At 62.2% G+C, this 19,262-nt stretch overlaps 1 protein-coding gene and 1 long non-coding RNA gene across 3 annotated transcripts; one reads left to right on the top strand and one right to left on the bottom strand.

The window, feature by feature from the left end:
- Positions 1-1,839: 1,839 nt before the first annotated feature.
- On the bottom strand, positions 1,840-11,219 carry EEF1A2 (eukaryotic translation elongation factor 1 alpha 2). Its single transcript, XM_043553450.1, has 8 exons — positions 11,088-11,219; positions 9,535-9,756; positions 7,677-7,856; positions 6,965-7,261; positions 5,345-5,495; positions 3,747-4,003; positions 2,864-3,098; positions 1,840-2,245 (listed from the first exon to the last, which is right to left on the bottom strand). The coding sequence occupies exons 2-8, from the start codon at positions 9,676-9,678 to the stop codon at positions 2,118-2,120; spliced, it is 1,392 nt and encodes a 463-aa protein (XP_043409385.1). The 5' UTR covers positions 9,679-9,756; positions 11,088-11,219; the 3' UTR covers positions 1,840-2,117.
- Positions 11,220-12,529: 1,310 nt separating this feature from the next.
- LOC122467163 lies at positions 12,530-17,363 on the top strand. Of its 2 annotated transcripts, none has more exons than XR_006292845.1 (3): positions 12,530-14,346; positions 15,558-15,807; positions 17,074-17,363. It is a non-coding gene; the product is annotated as an uncharacterized LOC122467163 (long non-coding RNA). The 2 variants fall into 2 exon arrangements; XR_006292846.1 differs by lacking the exon at positions 17,074-17,363 and adding an exon at positions 15,896-16,296.
- Positions 17,364-19,262: the final 1,899 nt, after the last annotated feature.

The raw sequence follows: 19,262 nt of genomic DNA, 5'->3' as shown, positions 1-19,262 counted from the left end.
ACAGACCTCTGGTGGGCAGGACCTGACCTCGTCCCACCTGAAGTGTCTAGGTGACCAGGACTCCCAGAGGGAGCCAGGTGGCGCCAGCTTGGGACAGGAGGGCAGGGACCACTACAGACCATGAAATGCTTTCACCCCAGTGGGGCTTTCTTTCACTCGTACCCTGTCCCCGGCTCACAGCTTTCTTCGACTTGACAGCCTCCTGGAGCAGACACATTGCAGGGTCAGCGGGTCCCCCACCGGTGGCGGTAGCCTGCACCAGGAGGCACCTGGTCTCCCAAGGTCGCAGACGAAACAGACAGTCCAGTTTGAATCTCAGATAAAGAACAAGTACTTTTCTGGTGTGAATACTGTATACGACATATTAAAGAATTATCCACTGTTTATCTGAAATCCAAATTTGACTGGGTTTCCTGTGTCTGTGTTTTCCTGCTCAGGCCATCTCCCTTGGCGGCCTCCACGGATCAACCCAGACCCTTCCCACGTGGTTCTGCCCCCCCAGTGCCACTGCCCGGGACACAGACTGGGAACCGCACTCTGCCTGGCTCCTCGGCCCTTCCTTCTCATCACACGCTGTTCATGCGCCTTCCTGAGACCCATGCTCACTTTGGGACAGGTGGGGACACACAGCGGCCCCTCCGCGGCCCATCTCTCCTGGCTGGCAGCCTCACCCAGTGTGGTGGCCTGCCTGTGTCCCCGCAGGTTTCCCAATCCCGGGAACCTCGATGGGGCCTGTGTGGCCAGAAAGGGTCCTGCGGAAGTGACTAAATCCTGGATCTCAAGATGAGGAGACTAGCCCGGACTGTCATGTAAGCCAACTACATGCACCCTTATAAGAGGAGACGGAGAGAGATCTGACACACAGAAGGGATGCCACGTGACCATGGGGCAGACATTGGAGGGACGCAGCCACAAGCCAAGCCACTTTTGGAGCCACCGGAAGCTGCGAGAGGTGAGGAACAGACCCTCCCTTAGAGCCTCTGGGGCGAACACAGCCCTGCCAAGGCCTGAATTTTGTCCCACTGGTGGTGACTTTGGCCGGTAAGAGAGGACACCTCTGTCATTTTAAGCCACCGGTTTGAGGTGATTTGTTGCAGTGACCCTAGGAGACTCACGTGGTTGGCCTGCTGCCCACCCTGGAGGGGAAGCCCCCCGCCCATTCCCCACCACAGGCAACGGGGTCTGCACTGTGAGCCTGGGTGACCCAGCTGCCCACCCCCACCCCCACCCCGAGCTCCTTCTGCAACACCAACACCGGGCACAGGCTGGGACTGCTTTCCTGGAGCAGGGATGGCGGGGCAGGGGTGGGCCTCCCATCCCCCCCCCCCCCCCCCCCGCCGCCCCCAACCTCGATGACCAAAGTCAGGGCTTTCTCTAGGGTTTTGCGTGGCTGGAGCTCCTGGGCGAGGGGAGGGCTCAGCCGAGGAGCCGGGAGCGGGATGTAGGTGGTGGTGCCCCTCCAGCCACAGGCGACTGGCTGGGGAGGGGAGTGAGACGCGGGGGCCAGTGTGCCTGACAATCACTGGTGGGGGAGGAGCCCTCAGCTCTCAGAGAGACCCTCGAAACAGTCAGCCCCCTTCTGTGGATCCGGAGTGACTGATTGTGCTGGATGCCCCCAGGAGGGCATTCCAAAACTCGCCCCCCTCCGTAGCCAGCCAGGCCAGCTGCACTTCGGATCGGGCCTCCAGTACTGGGCCACAGCGTGTGTGGGGACCCCCGCCCCACCACCCACCCTGGGTAAACGCGGGAGGCCATCCGGGCCGGAAGGAAGGGGCTAGGGGAGAGCGCAGGGCGGCCCCCGCCCACCCCACACCACCCAGAAGCAGGCGCACACGGCTCTGGGGTCGCTCAGTTTATTGGTAAAACGGGCACTGAGCGCGGCGAAGTCTGGGCGCGGAAGCGGGGGCGGCGGGGGCGCTTTTCCTCTTAAAGAACTTCCACTGGACCTTGATGGCGAGCATCCAGTCGCTGACCGAGAGCCTCTTACAAGCGGAGGTGCAGACATGCGCCTGGCGGGGGGGCGGGGCGCCGGGCCGGGGGCGGGGCCGGGGGCGGGGCCGGGGGCGGGGCCGGTACGCGGCGCCGCCGGGGAGGGTCGCGCCGCGGGCGCCCGTGCTTCACTTGCCCGCCTTCTGAGCCTTCTGCGCGGACTTGGTGACCTTGCCGGCGCCGCCGCTCTTCTTTTCCACGTTCTTGATGACGCCCACGGCCACCGTCTGCCGCATGTCGCGCACGGCGAAGCGGCCTGCGGGGAGAGGGCGTGAGGGGTGGGCGAGGGCCGGCCTGGCCCCGCCCCGGCCGGGACACGCCGGGCGCAGGCGCACTCGCGCCCGCTGCTCCCTGCCCAGCGGGGCTGCAGGTGGCGCGGTGCGGCCACGGCCCGAGGAGTGTGGGACGCTAGCGCTATCAGGTTCTCGGGTGGCAGGAACGACCGCAGGACCCGCCCCGGGCGTGTGGGGGTCCAAGGACGCGCTGACGCTCTTGGAGCGCGCCTGGCGAGGCACAGCTACGACGAAGCTGGCCGGCAGCCTGCACAAGCAGCTCTCGCATAGAGGCCGGTGGGTTATCCCAGGGACGTGTGTGCGGCCAGCCAGCTGCTGTCCAGCTCCGGCAGTCAGCCCTAATGCTGCCACTAGACTGGCTATGGGGCCCGGGGCCTTCATCTACAGAGGAGGACACCATCCCAGAGCTGGCCGGCAGGGCTGCTTCATGGGACCGAGGCCGCAGGTCTCCTGCTAAACTCTAAGCGGAGCAAACTGAAGGACCCCCCCCCCCGCCAACCCCCCCACCCGGAAATGGTCCTCTGGCGGCCCGGACCAGCCCCACCCAGGCCGCACCTCCCTCCACCACCTGCCCAGCTCACCGAGAGGTGGGTACTGTGAGAAGCTCTCCACACACATGGGCTTCCCAGGGACCATCTCCACGATGGCTGCGTCACCGGACTTCAGGGCTTTGGGGTTGTCCTCCAGCTTCTTGCCTGAGCGCCGGTCAATCTTCTCCTTCAGCTCGGCAAACTTGCAGGCGATGTGTGCCGTGTGGCAGTCGATGACCGGTGAGTAGCCGGCACTGATCTGCCCTGGGTGGTTCAGGATGATAACCTAGAGGAAGAGGTGCACAAGGGCACAAGGCCGTCAGGCGTGCCCAGAGGGGGTGAGACGGCATCGGAGCGAAGCTTTAGGCGCAGGGGCCCAGGTGCTGGCCGTGGGGAAAGGTCAGGGACCCACACCCCTGACATGGACCCCAGGGTCCTCATCAAGCATTTGGCAAACCACAGGAGAGAAACAGCCAGCAAGTGCACTGCATGAAGGGCCACTGGGCAGGACTCATACTGTCTGCACTGGCCAGAGCTGAGGCAGGGGGATGAGAAAAGCGGACCTCGGTTATTACACTTCGGTTATATGTCAAGGAAGCCAGTTTTTACACCTGTTGTCACACGAAGAGGTGATCAAGAGGGTGCCGTGAAAATGTCGAGAAGAGAAGAAAAGAAAAATGTAGAGATGTCTCCGGCAATAAACTACTAAAAACGTGTTCAGGACTCAAGTAGGACCTCAGTGAGGTTCAGAGGCCGGGCCCCTCCGGTGTCCGCTCTTCCCGTGAGTGCCCTCAGCCCTGATCCAGCCTCTCCAGGCCTGGGTGGCCTCGTTTGTAAAGCGGGGGTCTACGTTTTCCCAGGCGCCCAGCACCGTGCGATGACAGCCCCACCACCCTTGAGGGAACGGGCCACACCGGCCCCTGCAGCCGCGCACCTGGGAGGTGAACTGGGCAGCCTCCTGGGGTGGGTCGGACTTGCTGTCCCCACACACGTTGCCTCGGCGGATGTCCTTGACCGACACGTTCTTCACATTGAAGCCGACGTTGTCGCCAGGCAGGGCCTCGCTCAGGGCCTCATGGTGCATTTCCACTGACTTCACCTCGGTGGTGATGTTGACGGGTGCAAAGGTCACCACCATGCCCGGCCGAAGGATGCCCGTCTCCACTCGGCCCACGGGCACAGTGCCAATGCCTGGGTGGAGGGAAAGAGGGCTGTGAGCGGTGGGGGAGAGGTGTGGCCACATGGGCAGAGTGCAGAGACGGGGGAGACCCCAGACAAGGCAGACACTGAGGTTCAGACAGAAGTGGAGGCTCCCCTGGCCTGTTCTGTCGGGAACAGAAAGGACTGAACAAGAAAGAACCCCTAGTGGTGTTGGGCAGGAGCAAAGTGGGGGGGGGGGAAGCATGGGCAGAGGGAGGCCCATCTCGACCCGGGGCGGTACTGTGGGGACCCCTCCCTTCTCTGAGGCCCCTCCTGGCGAGGCAGCAGCAGCAACACGGTCATCCACCCAGGACTGCCTGCCTGTCTCAGGGAGCCACCCCCAGAGGGACACTGTGGCACCAGCACTTCTCATGGATCCGCTGACACCTGTGTGCCTGCTCAGTGGCTATGCGGGGTCCCCCAGCGTGCATGCAGGGAGACCCTACTCCCATATCCCTGGCTGTGGTATGACAGACATTGAGGCTGGTGGCGGTTTTCTGTGCTAGGTGAGTGTGACACCCCCATTCTGCACGAGCCCCCTGGCTGGGGGTCTCCACGGTGCCCCTTGTGGGCCTCATGTTTGCTTGTGGTTTCTCTGTCATCTCACGAATAGCATTTCTCATGCCTGGGGTAGGTCATGTCTCCCACAGGACTGGGACGGCCATGGGGGAAGGGGACATGTGAGTTACCCTTATGCCACCAACTCCTGGCACAGGGCTCAGTGCTTACTTGAAGAGAGAAAGACCCTGGACAGATGGATGAACGGGTAAGGGTGGGTAGGTGTGTGGGTGGATGGATGGATGGATGGATGGGCAGATAAATGGATAGATGGATGGGAGGGGTGGGTGGATGTCTGGATGGACAGATAGGCAGATGGGTGGGTAGATGGATGGATGGACGGATGAATGTGTGGGGTAAACAGTCGTCTGGATAGAGATGAATGGATGGATGGATGAATGAATGACGGATGGATGGTGGATGGACAGATGGATGGATGGATGGGTGGATGGATGGATGGATGGATGGGTGGATGGATGGATGGATGGATGTGTGGATTGATGGGTGGTGGATGGACATGTGGATGGATGTGTGGATGGACAGATGGATGGATAGATGGGGTGGATGGATGGATGGAGCATGGATGGGAGATGGACAGGTGGATGGATGGCCCCCAGAAAGTGTGCAGCACTGAGGGACAGGCAGATAACTTGGCCTCGAACCCTCCTTGTCAGGGGCCCTGGTCTCAGGAGCTGGGTGTGAGGGGTAGACCCGGCCAGGGTGGGCTGGGCCAGCTGCCTGAGGTGGAGCGTCCAGCACTGAACCGTCACTCACCGCCGATCTTGTACACGTCCTGCAGTGGCAGGCGCAGGGGCTTATCTGTGGGGCGTGTAGGGGGCAGGATGGTGTCCAGGGCCTCCAGCAGGGACACGCCGCTGGCGTTCCCCTCCTTACGCTCCACTTTCCAGCCCTTGAACCACGGCATCTGGACAGGAAGAAGGTGTCCGTTGGAGGCAGAGACCGCCTCCACCTGCCCCGCCCTGCCCCACAGCCCCAGGGCCTCCCCAGGACTTTCCAGAAATCCCAGTGGAGGCATGTGACCTGAGAGGGCCTGGGGAGCAGGGGAGCACGGGACTCGCCGCTACCTAATGGCCAACGGTTCACCCTAAGCCTGTTCATGCCATCGAGACGCTGTGCAGCCCTGCACCCTCCCCAGCCCCGGTCCACGCTCCCAACATCACAGAAGCCTTGGGAAAGGAGGTCTGGCGAAAAAACAGGGGGGCCCCTTCCCCAGCCCAGACTGCTCACACCGCACTCAGACGGAGGCGGGTTGGCACCCCTGAATAAGCGTCCAGCATGGAGCCCAGCCCAGCTCAGCCCCTCTTTCTGGCAGCCCTCAGATCCCAGGGCAGGGCCGGCACCAGAGCGGGAGGGGCCAGAGTCCGGCCAGCGGCCAGGCTAGAGGCAGAGGGTCCAGCCTCGGCCCCCGACCGCTATGCCACCTGTCTCCAGGCACGGCTGACCCGGCATTGCCCAGGGCTTCTCCTGCCTGGAGCCCCCCCGACCCACTGGCCACAGGCAGGGAGAAGGGGAGGGGGCCGGAAGTGCTGCCCAGTCTGCTCCCAGGGGCTGTGTCCTCCCGGCAGCACAGATCAACAGACGGCTCCCTGAGTAGCAGGTCAGGAGCGGGAAGTTCAGGGCTAGGGTGTTCTGTCGGCCCTGCCAGGAGGGTGGGGAGTGGCGGCTCACTGGTTGCTCCGTGACGTCCTGTGCGGGACCCACCACGTGCGAGCATGCAGCCTAGCGGGACGGGGGCAGGGTCCCCAGCTTCGGCCCAGGGCCCCCTCCACGCCCGCCCAGCTCAGTGTGGGTGGCTGCAGCACTGGCTGGAGCAAATGGCCACCCTTCTAGGCCAGCGCCGTCCTCTGCCTTCGCTGCGTCCAGGCCCTTGTTCTCACGTTCTGAAAACCACTTCGGGCCCCACCTCGTCACCTCCCGCTGAGTCAGAGTCCCTGAGATGCCGGCTGCGGGAGCCAGAAACTTCCCAGCTGGCCAGCGGAGAGCCGGGCCTCGGCCCTTCCCAGAGCCCAGCCCGCTCCACACCCTGGGGAGACGACAACTAACCCCATAAGGGCAGAGCCTCCTGCGACAGAGCGCTTGGGCCTAGGCCGTGGCGGCCGCTGCTCCCACACTGCCTGCCCAGAGCCGGTACCCCTGGCCAGAGAAGGGGCCTCTGCTGGCCTCATGGGCACGGTGCCTAGGCCCCGAGGACGCGGCGGCCCGCCAGGCAGACACCCACGGGGCCGGGTGCCCAGGGTCATGCAGGTTAAGGGAACACAGTGGGGCTGAGGGGAGCCTGCGGACAGGCCTTCTGACCCAGTGCCCTGGGCTCCCGGGCAGGGTTCCGAGCGGCCCCGTCCACCCCCCCCCCCCGCCCAGCCCCGGGCAACTCACGTTGGGGGAGGGCTCCAGCATGTTGTCGCCGTGCCAGCCAGAGATGGGCACGAAGGGCACAGTGGCGGGGTTGTAGCCGATCTTCTTGATGTAGGCGCTGACCTCCTTGACAATCTCGTCGTAGCGCTTCTCGCTGTAGGCGGGCTCCGTGGAGTCCATCTTGTTGACCCCCACGATGAGCTGCTTCACGCCCAGCGTGTAGGCCAGCAGCGCGTGCTCACGGGTCTGCCCGTTCTTGGAGATGCCCGCCTCGAACTCGCCCACTCCTGCAGCCACTATGAGCACCGCGCAGTCCGCCTGCCCGGCAGGTCAGGTGCAGTGAGCCCCGGGCCCCGCCTCGCACCGGGCCCCGCCAGGCAGGTGCCCCGGGACGGGCCCTCGGGCTCTGGGCCTTAGGGGCAGCAGCAGGGGCTCGTCCATCCGTGCGAATGGCCTGACAGTGTCTGGGTCTGTCTGTCTGCAAAGGCGGCCCTGACGGTGGCCAGCGGTCCTTGTGGGCACCTCTGCCTAGCTGAGATGATGGGGCCCTTGGTCAGCTCTGTGGGGGACTCTGTCCGGGTGTGATGAGGTTATCTCGCTCTCCCTCTCCTCCCCGTCTCTCTCCTTGTGCCCTGGCAAGGGAGCAGAGGAAACCCAGCTACCCCTCAAGGCTCCCGGGCCCCCAGGTGTGTGCTGAACGGGTGCCCCCTCGGCCCCCTGCAGCCCTGCCCACCTGGGACGTGCCAGTGATCATGTTCTTGATGAAGTCGCGGTGGCCGGGGGCATCGATGATGGTGATGTAGTACTTGGTGGTCTCGAACTTCCAGAGGGAGATGTCGATGGTGATGCCGCGCTCCCGCTCCGCCTTCAGTTTGTCCAGCACCCAGGCGTACTTGAAGGAGCCCTTCCCCATCTGGGGGGCGGAGGGGGGGATGGTTCAGGGAGGGGCTTGGGACTCAGCCCCTGGACCACGGCAGCATGTCACAGCGGAGAGACCTGGGTGACAGCCTCCCTCGCTCCCCACTGGAACCCCAGGACCCCGATCCCATCTCCGGAGCGAGGGAGTCAGATGCAAGGACCTCTGAGGGACACCTCGACCTCAGCCCTGCCATCCTGTGGCCCCAGGTCTGGCCTTTGCCACCTCGATGCTTGCCATTTGAATGTCCACCAGTAGGTGGCGCAAGGGCCTGGGAGTCAGGCCTGCGGAGAAGCCCCCAGGCGATTTAAACCCCTCCCCTGGCTGGGGGCTCCCCTTTATCTGAAGCTGGCGACCCCCGCACCCGCAGCCGCACCCGCAGGCGCAGATCGCTGCGTCAGCCACAGGCCTGCAACACTGCTGTCGAGGTGTCAAGCCCAAAATCCCTCTGTGATTTTTTTTTAAGACAAAAAATAAAAAGGAAATTGGATGAGGTTGCATGGCAGGGCCGGGCTTTCCAGCTCTTTCTACAGACAGCCAAGGCTTCCTAGTAGCTCTGAGGCCCCTCCTCCCCTTCCTCGCCCCACCTGCAAACACCTGTGCCCAGCCCAGCGAGGCCTCCCGTGCCGGGCCCAGAGCTGTGGTTACTGCCGCCCAGCTGGGCTGATGTGAGGCTGCCCGGCCAGGAGGGCCGCCCTGCCAGGACCCAGATGGGACCCAGCTAGACCTGAATCAGACATCCTGCAAACACCCACGGCCTCCCCCCAGCGCCAAACCCGCAAGGAAGGAGGGAGTGACGCAGCGTTTGGGCCCAGGCGCGGAGGGAGGCGGCCCAGCAACCCCCCCCCCACTCCAAGCGAGGTCACCCCAGGCCAGCAACTGACTCCTCCTGGGCCCTGGCCCCCACCCCTCTGTCATCCAGGAGAGGACCCTTACAGCCCCCCACACGGGGGCTTCTCCCAGAGCCCAGGGGTGGGGACAGGGGTCGCAAAGAGCAGACCCCCGCTCCGTGACCACTTCCCACTCGGGGGTCTCTGCCACTTGAGAGAAAGCTCAGTCACCGGGGCCCCTCTCATCCTCACCAGGCAACCAGGAACCCCCCCCCCAAAGAGTGCCGCCCTGGACAAGCAGCCCTCCCCAGCCCAGCATGAGAAAGTGGAGCTGACAGGCTGGGGCTGGGTGCCCATCAGTGAGCTATTAATAGCCACCCTGAGTCGTGGCCCAGCCCCGGGACAAGTGAGGGCAGCAGTGCCTGCAGCCCCAGCACTCGGCCGTGGGGACACGGGAACCCCACCCGTTCCAGGTTCTCAAGTCCAGTGTGGCAGAGAGTTCCGGAGCCTGCTGTGGCAGGGGGGCAGCAGAAATGCTGCGTCCAGGCCACCTCCCCTGCCCCAGGGGCAGAGCCAGCGGGCCACCCCTCCCCCGCCAACACCAAGCACATCCTCAGAAGGAGGCAACGCCACCTCCCCTCCCCCCCCCCCCCCCCCCCCCGCCCATGCCACTCCACCTGGACTCTCTCAGATATTTGTCCCCCACGCGGCTTCCTTTAGGGCTCACGCCCTCGTGCCCTGGAGGAGATCAGCTGTGCCTGGAGTCAGGGACGCGCCAGCCCGGCCTCCAAGGCGGGCAGCTGTCCCCTCAGTGTGGCGAAAAAGACAGGGGCCCCCAGGCTCACCTCCGCCGCCTCCTTCTCAAACTTCTCGATGGTCCTCTTGTCGATGCCTCCGCACTTGTAGATGAGGTGGCCCGTCGTGGTGGACTTGCCGGAGTCCACGTGGCCTATGACCACGATGTTGATGTGGGTCTTCTCCTTGCCCATTCTGCCCGGGGTGGGGGGAGGGGCCGGACCGAGCTGGAGCGCTGTGGCTCAGGATGAGGGGGCTGTCGGGCAGTGATTCTGTGGGGTGGGGTGGGGGACAGGCCACAGAGAGCCTCAGACGGAGGCCAGCAGAGACACTGCCTTGCACAGGTTGCCAGCACACCCCCACCCCTGCCCACACACCTGGCCCCGAGGCAGGGGCCGCATTCCCACATTTAGTAGGGAGGGAAGACCACCCCCCAGCCTGGGCCTGGCCCTTTCGGGTCAAGTGGCAAGCCCCAGCAGTCCAATCTGCAGTAAATATCGGGGTGCTGTGCCCACAGGGCACCCCCATGAAGGAGGCTAACCCCCCCTGAAGGCGGGGGAGGAGCGCCAAGCTGGGCAAGCCCCATGACCAGCCAGGAGCCCGGTGATGAGTCACCCTGCCCCGCTCTCCGGGGCTCTGTCCCTGATGCTTCTCCCCTACCAGGAGTCCCAGGCCCACTGCTGTGCCCCACCCCCACCAGCATAGCTGTCGCCTGGTGGAGAGACGGTCAGTGCTCCCCACTCCTCTCCTCCAGCAGAGAGGGAGCCATCTTCCCCTCATCCCTGCCAGGCAGGCTGGCACCGGGGGAGACAGGCTGGGCCAGAGCTCCGACAAGGCGGTGGTGCCCAGACAGGGGGCCTAGAATAGCTTGGGCCCTCCCCGGACCCGGGTAGGGGGCAGACAGTAGGGCAAGGGAGTGGGGTGCCGGCTCTGAAAGAGGAGAGAAGAATCTGGCCCCGCAGCCAAGCTCAGCAAGAGCCAGACAGCGATGCCTGCAGCCTGGTGGGGGCAGGGGGGCACCCCCTCCCCCTCTCCCTCTGGTCAGAACCCAGGTTACAGCCCCTGCCCCATCCTGGAGGTCAGTGAAGAAATCTGGGCAGCCCAGGAGGGGACAGGTGCCTGGGGGAGGGAAACAGTGCACCCTAGAGTGCAGACACCAAGCGGACACCCCTAGGCCCACCCAGTGGGGGCAGGGTGGCGAGTGCCTCCGGGCTCTCACTGCCTCCCCCTCCGCGGGCATCTCCAGCAGCCCCCAGCAAGGACGACCCTGCCCCAACCCCGCAGGGCCCCAGCCGGTTCCAAGGTCACGGCAGCAGGGCGATCGCCGCCGCCCAGAAGACCGCTCCCCCGCCGCCGCCACCACCACCACCGCATAAACAAGCGCCACCGCGGTGCCCCCACCCCAGCCCCTGTCGCCCGCAGGGACCGAACCCTGGTGCCGGTCCGGGCGCGTGGGATGGCTGGCCGAAGCCCGGGGCGAGCAGCGCAGCCTGGCCAGGCGCCTCCCGGGCCCCTCTCTGCCTCCAGGTCCGGTCCCCCGAGAGAGGGCCCTCTGCGGAAAGCTGGGGATGGAGCCGGAGACCCGGAGGCCGAGCGTCCTTACCCAGAGCCGAGATCTCAGCCAGAGGGACTAGCGGCGCCGGCGCGGCGGTTTTATCTCTCCGGGAGGGGGTCCACCTATTGACGGAGCGGGCGCAATGCACCGCGCCCCTGCAGTACGGCAATGCGGTACCGGCGGGGGAGGGGGGCGGGCGGGGCCGGGGCGGGGACGCGAGGGATGCGGGGATGCGGGGACGGCGGACGCGCGCGGGCGCGGCAGGGACGCGACAGAAAGATGCGGCGAGGGAGCGAGCCACAAAGGCGCGGACGCACCCGGAGGGAGTGCAGGCAGGGAGGCGCGGAGAGAAGAGAGGGGGGCAGGGGGAGGGAGACGGAGAGGAGGGAGGCGACGGGAGAGAAACAGCCAGAGATGGAGGGCAGATGAAGCAGAGCCGGAGTGGCCAGGCTCAGGCGCTCCTGGAGAGAGCGAGAGGGCACTGCAGATGCCGAGGGAGGTCTCCGGCCAGGGGTCAGCCCCAGGTACCGGAAAACACAGGTGGGGCCAGGGTAGCAGCAGGTAAGGCCTCGGCCAGGAGGGGGCAGGGACTGAGGTCAGGGGACTGAGGTCAGGGACTGAGCCCTGGCCTGGCCCTCCACGTGGTTGGTGCCGGACGCACTAACAAGCCTCTGTTCTGCCTCCTCAGTGTGGCCTCTGTGGAATGGGTCCTTTCCCCGAGACCCTGGAATCTGCTTGCTTCTAGGCCCCTGTGCCTGGGTGCCTGCCACGTGGCCTCACCCTGGCATGCCCCCAGTCCGGCCCCATGGGACAGACTGAAAATGGTGTGTCCAGGGTCCCCTCAGTTCGCCAGAGTGACCTGAGGCCTGAGGCGATCCACCTCCACCACCGTCCCTCCGAGGCTTCTGGAAAGGACTGTTTTCACCCTGGGCCTCTCTCCATGCAGGGAGCACCCAGGTCTGTTCCCAGGGCCCACTGGTGCCTCCTGGGCTGCCCTGGTGTGCACGACGACGGGCAGGAGCCCCCAGGGAAGCAGAGTCCCAGGCCACAGATGGGGGACCTCTGAGGGTCCTGGGCAGACCAGGGCAATGGCCAAAATGGGTTTTCAGGGGAGGGACGGGGAAGCGCTGTGTTGTGTGAAAACCAAGTCTACAGGCCTCTCCGCTGTTGGCACCTCTCCCCGTGGCCTCATCTGCCATCGTCCGGCCACCGCTCCTGTCTTATTCTTCTTAGTGACTGCAGGGTCTTTAGAAATGTGTGTTGAGTGGGTGAGAGCAGAGGCCTAGTGCCCAGCTCCTTGCACGGGGGCAGTGGCTGAGAGAGCCCTCAGAGATGGGACCCTCAGAGGTCAGGGGGGAAAGGGGCCCAGCACAGTGGGGGGGGGGGGGCAAGCAGGTCTCCCCTGCTCAGGGAGAGGTCTCTGAGGGAGGGACAGGCTGTCCCATTGGGCTGTGAGGACGGGGGACCTGCCCCACAGGACCAAGGTCTGCACCCACAGACAGACGGACTCCTGGCCCTTTCAGGCAGGGAGGGGCTCACAGATGACTCCGGGCACCTCCAAGTGCTGCTGATACTATCACGCAGGAGCCAGGAATTAAAAATAAACTCCTGGCAAGAAACGGAGACCCACCCCACCCCCCGCCCAGCTGCCCTCTATATTTAATGCGTCCCTCCCCACTGAAGGTTAGCAGGGGTCTGGGAGACATCGGGATTGGCTGAAGCTGGGATGGGCCAAACCAAGGCTGAGGGAGGCCCAGGTCCCTGGAGACGCCCACCCCCATTTCCCCAGAGGGACCACCAGCGCCCAGGACCCCGGGCTGCCTGCAGACCGCTCCCCGTCAACAGGTCTGGACTGCGCACCTACTCTGGGCTTACCCACGGCCGTCAGCCTGGTGGGGACCGAATCACGTTGCGACACCCCTGCCAGGGGCAGGCCGGTGCCGGGAGGTGCTGCTCAGGGGAGCAGCCACTGCCGGTGGGATGCAGCGTCCTCCCTGAAGGCCCTACACGCTGACCCCGAGGGGTCTCGGGTGTTTTCTCCAAGGTGCCTCTGTGTCCCCAGGATGCGCCCTGTGCACCTGCAGCGGGCAGCCTGCAGGGCCCTGGGAGGCTGGGTGAGGTGGCGACACTCAAGCTCTCTTGGACGGTGAGACTGCATAGTAAGACGCCGACAGTGCTGAACAAGCCCGTACGACTGCAGAGTCCCCAAACTAACTAACACCTCCTCACCATCGCACAGCATTTAATAACTACAGGTCACTGAACAGAACCAAACACCAAATACTAAATAACCCGTCTCCGGGCCTTGTGAGTTCATCAAGTGCTGGGTGGGCCTACCAGGCGGTGGGGCACCCACTGACCAAGAGTCAGCTGGGCACAGACAGACAAGCCACAGTGCCCAAGGTCACACAGCAAGGAGAGCGGAACCTGCCGGCAGCTTGGAAGGCCTGAGTCCGGCAGTGTCACTCCTGGACAGAGGCCAACCGGTTCCCGCCTGCGCTCCTCCCCTCCACCCAGGTCAGGCTTGCCACGCCTCCCCCTCCAACTCCCCCCAACCCCCACCTCCCAAATCCGAGCCTCTAGTCACAACGGCCCCCAGAGCAGCCAAGGGGGTGGTTAGGGCAGGGGAGGGGGAGCAAAGAAGGGGCCACCGCCTCACTGCACACCTTCTGTCCCCTCCAGTGGCCCCCAGCTACCCCCAGCGGGGAGCTGTTTGGGGAGACACAGGCAGCCCCCACTTTGACAGGCTGAGGTTTCGTGAGCCCGTGGAAAGAAGACCCAGCTAAAATTAACCGTTATCAAGCTGTCAGCCTGGAAATAAACCCTCCTCCTATTGGCTGCTGGTGATGTCACTGCTGGGTTAATAATAACCTGAGAATGCATAACTGACCAGCTGGGCATCTGCCTTCCTGCGGGGCCAAGGCCAGTGGTCACCCTGGGAGCTGCTGCCCGGGCAGTGACTTGGAGGCAGGATGGGGGTCAGGGCTGAGCACACCCTCCAGCCTTGGGGTATCTCAGAATGACCTCAACTCCTGGCCTTGGGCCACAGGCTCCTGTCTGTCCCCAGGACTTCCGGTGTTCACCCTCACGTGCGGGGTTAATCAAATCTCATCTCCCAGCCTACCTGGGCAGCAGGACCCTGGACGGCCTTGGGGTCAAGGTCCTCCCTCCCCCAGCTCCCCAGGCTGGACAACCAGGGAACTGAGCTGCCCATGAGTCCGCACATTATTGTGGGGTCCATGGAGGAGGAACTGTCGGCTGCTGAACTCCCCTCGGAAAAGCGAGATCGTGGCCCCAAATCAGAGAAGTAGGGGCCAGAGGGGGCGGCGGGCGGGGCCTGGGGGCCGCGGCCTGGTGGCAGGGCTGGGGCGGGGCTGGAGGGGGGGTGGCGGGCCGCGGCTTGCACCCCAACTAGACCCCAAGGCTAGGCAGGGGCCCCACCGAGCATCCAGCCCTGGGCTCAGTCCCTGGGCCGAGTGGAACGGGGTGCAGGGCGTGACTTACTAGACAATCTAGGCCCCCAAACGGCCCACCTTAAGAAACCCAGCGTGCCTGGAGGGTGGGAGGCCCCGAAGAGGGGGACGCAGCCCCTCAGGGAAGGGAAGGTCAGCCGGGCCTGCCCTACCAGCCACCAGCACTTGGGGCCGCTGATCCCCCAGCAACACAGCGGGGCGCTGTTGCCATGGCGAAGGAGCAGAGCTCCACCCAGAGCCCGGGTTAGTGTCACCAGTGCTTGGGAGGGCAGCTTCCTGCCGCCACCAGAGCCCCACCCCTGCCCTGCCCAAGCCCAGCGCCACCACCGGGGAAGGGGTCTGGCGAGCTTTGCCCTCTGAGCCCCCCAGAGTCCAGGGCTCCAGCCTAGCACCAGGAGGAGGGGGGGCCCAGCCCCCCCATGTGGTCCATGGCAGGCTGGGGGGCCACTGGAGAGCCCAGGGGATGGGTCAGCCTCTCTGGCCAAGAAGGGGCAGCCCCTATGGTGGGGCCCAGAGACGGAGGGAGCCCCTGGGGAGGGTCTACAGACCCACTGCCCACTCCTCAGGTGCTGCAGGGAGAGGCCTCAGTGCTCAATTCAAGGAGGAGTGTCTCCAGGCAGACAACCCTGGGGATCCTGAGGCTCCTTAGCAACTCTGGGCCCATGTTTTCACCTCGTAGGTAGAGCAAACCCTCGGCAGGGCAATTGGGAATAACCTGCCTCCAGAGCAGGAGGCCTCGTGGGTGTCTTAGGGTGACTGGTGCAGGAGGCTGTTGGCGGCCTCCATCAATGGTAGAGGTCCAGAGCCTGCCCTGCCCCAGGGGAGACCCCCTCCCTACTGGCAAGACTGAGGAAGCTGGTCCTTGGCTAGAGAAAAGGCTGGGGGGGGGGGGTGCGGGGACCGTCCTTGGAAATGCTTAGAGAAAAGTGCACAAATGACAAAGGTACCTGGCCACCCAGATCAAGAAACACAACACTCCCTCGTGCCCTCAGAGGTGACCACTGTCCTGACTTCTTAGACCGTGCATCATGTTGTCTACTCTCAGACTTCACATACACGGTCTACACGGTAGTTGTTTCTTCTCACTGCCGTACGGGGTTCCGCATTCAGTGTCGCTCCACGATAAGGTTGCCGTGTGCCGCTGTGTGTGAACTTGTGCGAGGACGCCACGGGGATGGGGTTCGGAGCCACAGGTGTGCGTCGTCATCTGTCCACCGCCTCTTGGCTCTAAACTCCCGCTTCAAAACCTGCTCTGTGATGACGGACAGACTTACTCGAAGCATTTCTGCTTTACGGTGAGCAGATCATTCCATAGGGCAGGCACTGAAGGATAAATTCACCGCTGAGAGAAAATTAATTGATCGCTGGCTTTTTTCCTTGCAGGTATGAGGAAATTCTATTTCTTTGCACGTCTAGTAATTTTTGGCTGAATGCTGAACGTTCTGTAAAGACTCTGGATTCTGTTATCTTCCTCTGGAGACTGTGGGTTCTTATTTTAGTGGCCATTCAATCGCTGGGCCTGTAGGGGCTTGTTTTCATGCTTTTTGGTGTTGATTTGTGGAACACCCAACATAACTTCCCTCAGATGGATAAGATTCAACTTTCAATCTTGGTCCCCCAGCCTTTCATGAGGCTCAGCTTTAACTTTCCTTAGATGGTCCTAGAGTAGACATTACTGTAGGTGGTACTCTTCTCTCTCTCTCTCTCTCTCTCTCTCTCTCTCTCTCAATGTTTATTTATTTTGGAGAGACAAAGACAGAGTGTGAGTGGGGGAGGGGCAGAGAGAGAGGGAGACACGGAATCCAAAGCAGGCTCCGGGCTCTGAGCTCTCACCATAGAGCCCGACACGGGGCTCGAACCCACAAACCGTGAGATCATGACCTGAGCCAAAGTTGACTGAGCCACCCAGGCACCCCATCTCTCTCTCTCTTTTTTTTTTTAATTTTATTTATTTAAGTAATCTCTACCCCCAACATAGGGCCCAAACTCATGACCATGAGATCAAGAGTTGTGTGCTCCTCTGACTGAGCCAGCCCGGTGCCCCTGTAGTCTTATCTCTTAAAGAAATAAGTCAGGGGGCGCCTGGGTGGCGCAGTCGGTTAAGCGTCCGACTTCAGCCAGGTCACAATCTTGCCGTCCGTGAGTTTGAGCCCCACGTCGGGCTCTGGGCTGATGGCTCAGAGCCTGGAGCCTGCTTCCGATTCTGTGTCTCCCTCTCTCTCTGCCCCTCCCCCATTCATGCTCTGTCTCTCTCTGTCCCAAAAATAAATAAACGTTGAAAAAAAATTAAAAAAAAAAAATAATAAGAAATAAGTCAGAAGGTCTCTCCACCCCAGCCAGGTCCAGATACCAGTGGTGCCCAGCATGGGATGTCTGCTGATATTCTGGCTCCGATCTCAACTCACCCCCCCTCCCCAGGATTCATGCCCTGGAGTAACTTCTTCCTCCTGAGGGCAGAAAGAGCCTGTGGCTTGCATCCAGCCAACACAACATGACAGAGGGGGTGAGCTATAACTCCCTTACTTGGCCTACGTTATTTAAGACCCTGTCTCGGCAGACAGACCGGAACGAGGGATTCTCCTCCTGGCCTTGAAGAAGAGAACTACCAAGATGCGAGAAGGCCTGTAAGGGGCCACAGGTCAAGGAACCCCTAAGAGCTGTGAGTGGCCTCCAGCTGTCCAGCCAAAGAAAGCAGCCATGTGACCTTAGAAGAGGACCGTGAGCTTCGTAAGGAAACTGATGGCTTGGTGGCACCCTTCTGAAGCCCTGAGCAGAGGACCCAGTAAGCTGTGCCTGGACCCCTGACCCAGGGAGCTGGGTGTGCACAATAAACGCATGTTTTGTAAAGCCACTAACCTGTGATCATTTGTTATGCAGCAATAGATAACTAGTACACTAGGGCACAGACCGTGGTGTCTGTTCTCCGTGAGCCCCCCAGGCTCCCCCAGCCAGAAGGCACAGACCCGAGCCGCTCCCCGCGCTTCAGCCGGCCTGCGCCCCAGCCTCAGCCTGACCCACTTGGATGACCCTGCGAGTGTGGGTCCGCTGAACCCACCTCCCTCCACCCGCAGCCCTACTCCCTGGGCCCCCCACCGCCTGGGGCGGCTGCCACAATGGGGTCTAGCTCCACGCTTCCTCGTGGACACAGGGCTGGCCTGCCACCTGCCATTTCACCGTGGCCGGAAGCAGTAGATTCCACACATGTACATTTTTTTATTCTGAAATCATTGCAAACTTAGAGAAACGTTGCAAGAGTAGGTGCCCCCAGCGTCGGGCGCCCTTCGCCGGCACCCTATTGTCAATGCCTGCCCATCTGCGTTCTCGTTCTCTGTGTGTGTCCATGCAATTCTGTGTGTGTGTCCATGCAATCCTCTCTGTGTGCGTCTATGCAACTCTCCGTGTGTGTGTCTACGCATATTCTTTTTTCCAAGCCACTTGCGAAGGGGCTGCGTAAATCATTGCCCTCAGCACTCGACTGCGTCCTTCCAACTGACACAACACTTCCGTCTACGAGCCCTGTTCCCATGGCGCCAGCCACCCCGGCAGCTTTTCCCGGTCTGGGACCGAACGCTGGTTTCCCAAGTCACATGTCCCGATCTCGTCTAATTGGAAATAGTTCCTCTGCCATTTGTGTCTTTTATGACACTGACGTTTTTTAAGAGTTGAGGCCAGTTGCTTTGAAGAGTTCTGTCTTCTGGAGCTTCTGATGTTTCTGCACGAATGAGTTCAAGTTTTATTTTCCTGGTGGGAATCCCCGCCGAGCAACACGTATTCCCCTCAACGCATCCGAAGGGGAGGTGCCTCACGTTGGTTAGTTCCCTGACAGGGACGTCACCCCCGACGACCCAGTGACGGTGGTGGCCGCTAGCTTTTCCTGTAGCAAAGTTTTATTTTCCCCTCGTAAGTATGAGCTAATCAATGAGGATGCACCTTGGATTCTGTAGATACCCTGTTCCTCATCGAAATCCTCTTTCAACCCAACACTCATCGATGATTCTTACCTGCATCCATTTCTACTATGGTGGCTGTGCTTTTTGAATTATTTTTTGTTTTTATCTTTTTAAGTTGTCACACAGAAAAGGGACTCTCGGGGGAATACACAGTCGGATGAATGTTAGCACACGCACAGATGACTGTAGCCACGTTGATCAGGACACAGACTGTCCCATCCCCCAAAACTCTCCTCCACGCTCTCGCTTTATGCTTAGATGGTCCTCTTGCCCCGGCGGCCGCTGAGCTGTTCTCCATTACTGTGGCGTCGTCTTGGGAGCGTCATGTGAACGGAAGCTTACACCATGTCCCTTTTGGGGCTGGTTTCTTTCCCTTAGCATAAGACCTTGGAGATTCATCCAGGTCGCTGTGTCGCAACCCTTTGTTCCTTTTTATCGATGGATAAAATTCCATATACAGCAAGAACACAGGTTATCTACCCGCCTCTCCCCTGAATCACATTTGAGTTGTCTCCAGTTCGGGAAGTCATGGATGCATCAACATTTGCACGCAAGTTTTTGTGTGAACACATTTGGGTTTCTCTCGGGCAAATGCCAGGAGTAGGGGCTGCTGGGTCGTGTGACAGGTGTGTGTTTAACCTGTTAAGAAACTGCCAAACTAGGGGCGCCTGGGGGGCTCAGTCGGTTAAGTGTCCGACTTCGGCTCAGGTCGTGATCTCACGGTGTGTGGGTTTGAGCCCCGTTACAGGATCTGAGCTGTCAGCCCAGAGCCCAGAGTCTGCTTCGGATTCAGTGTCTCC

This window comes from Prionailurus bengalensis, chromosome A3 (assembly GCF_016509475.1).
Source record: "Prionailurus bengalensis isolate Pbe53 chromosome A3, Fcat_Pben_1.1_paternal_pri, whole genome shotgun sequence".
In the NCBI taxonomy this organism is placed as follows: domain Eukaryota; kingdom Metazoa; phylum Chordata; class Mammalia; order Carnivora; family Felidae; genus Prionailurus; species Prionailurus bengalensis.
Note: the sequence above shows the minus strand (reverse complement) of the source record. Positions and strands in the feature narration are given on the sequence as shown.

Excerpts from the sequence above, each read along its gene's own strand:
- EEF1A2 (XM_043553450.1), bottom strand. The coding sequence starts at position 9,678 with ATGGGCAAGGAGAAGACCCACATCAACATCGTGGTCATAGGCCACGTG. Across the intron at positions 7,262-7,676 it reads TGATCACTGGCACGTCCCAG|GCGGACTGCGCGGTGCTCAT; the intron begins GTGGGCAGGGCT and ends CCTGCCGGGCAG. Across the intron at positions 3,099-3,746 it reads CTGCCCAGTTCACCTCCCAG|GTTATCATCCTGAACCACCC; the intron begins GTGCGCGGCTGC and ends CTCTTCCTCTAG.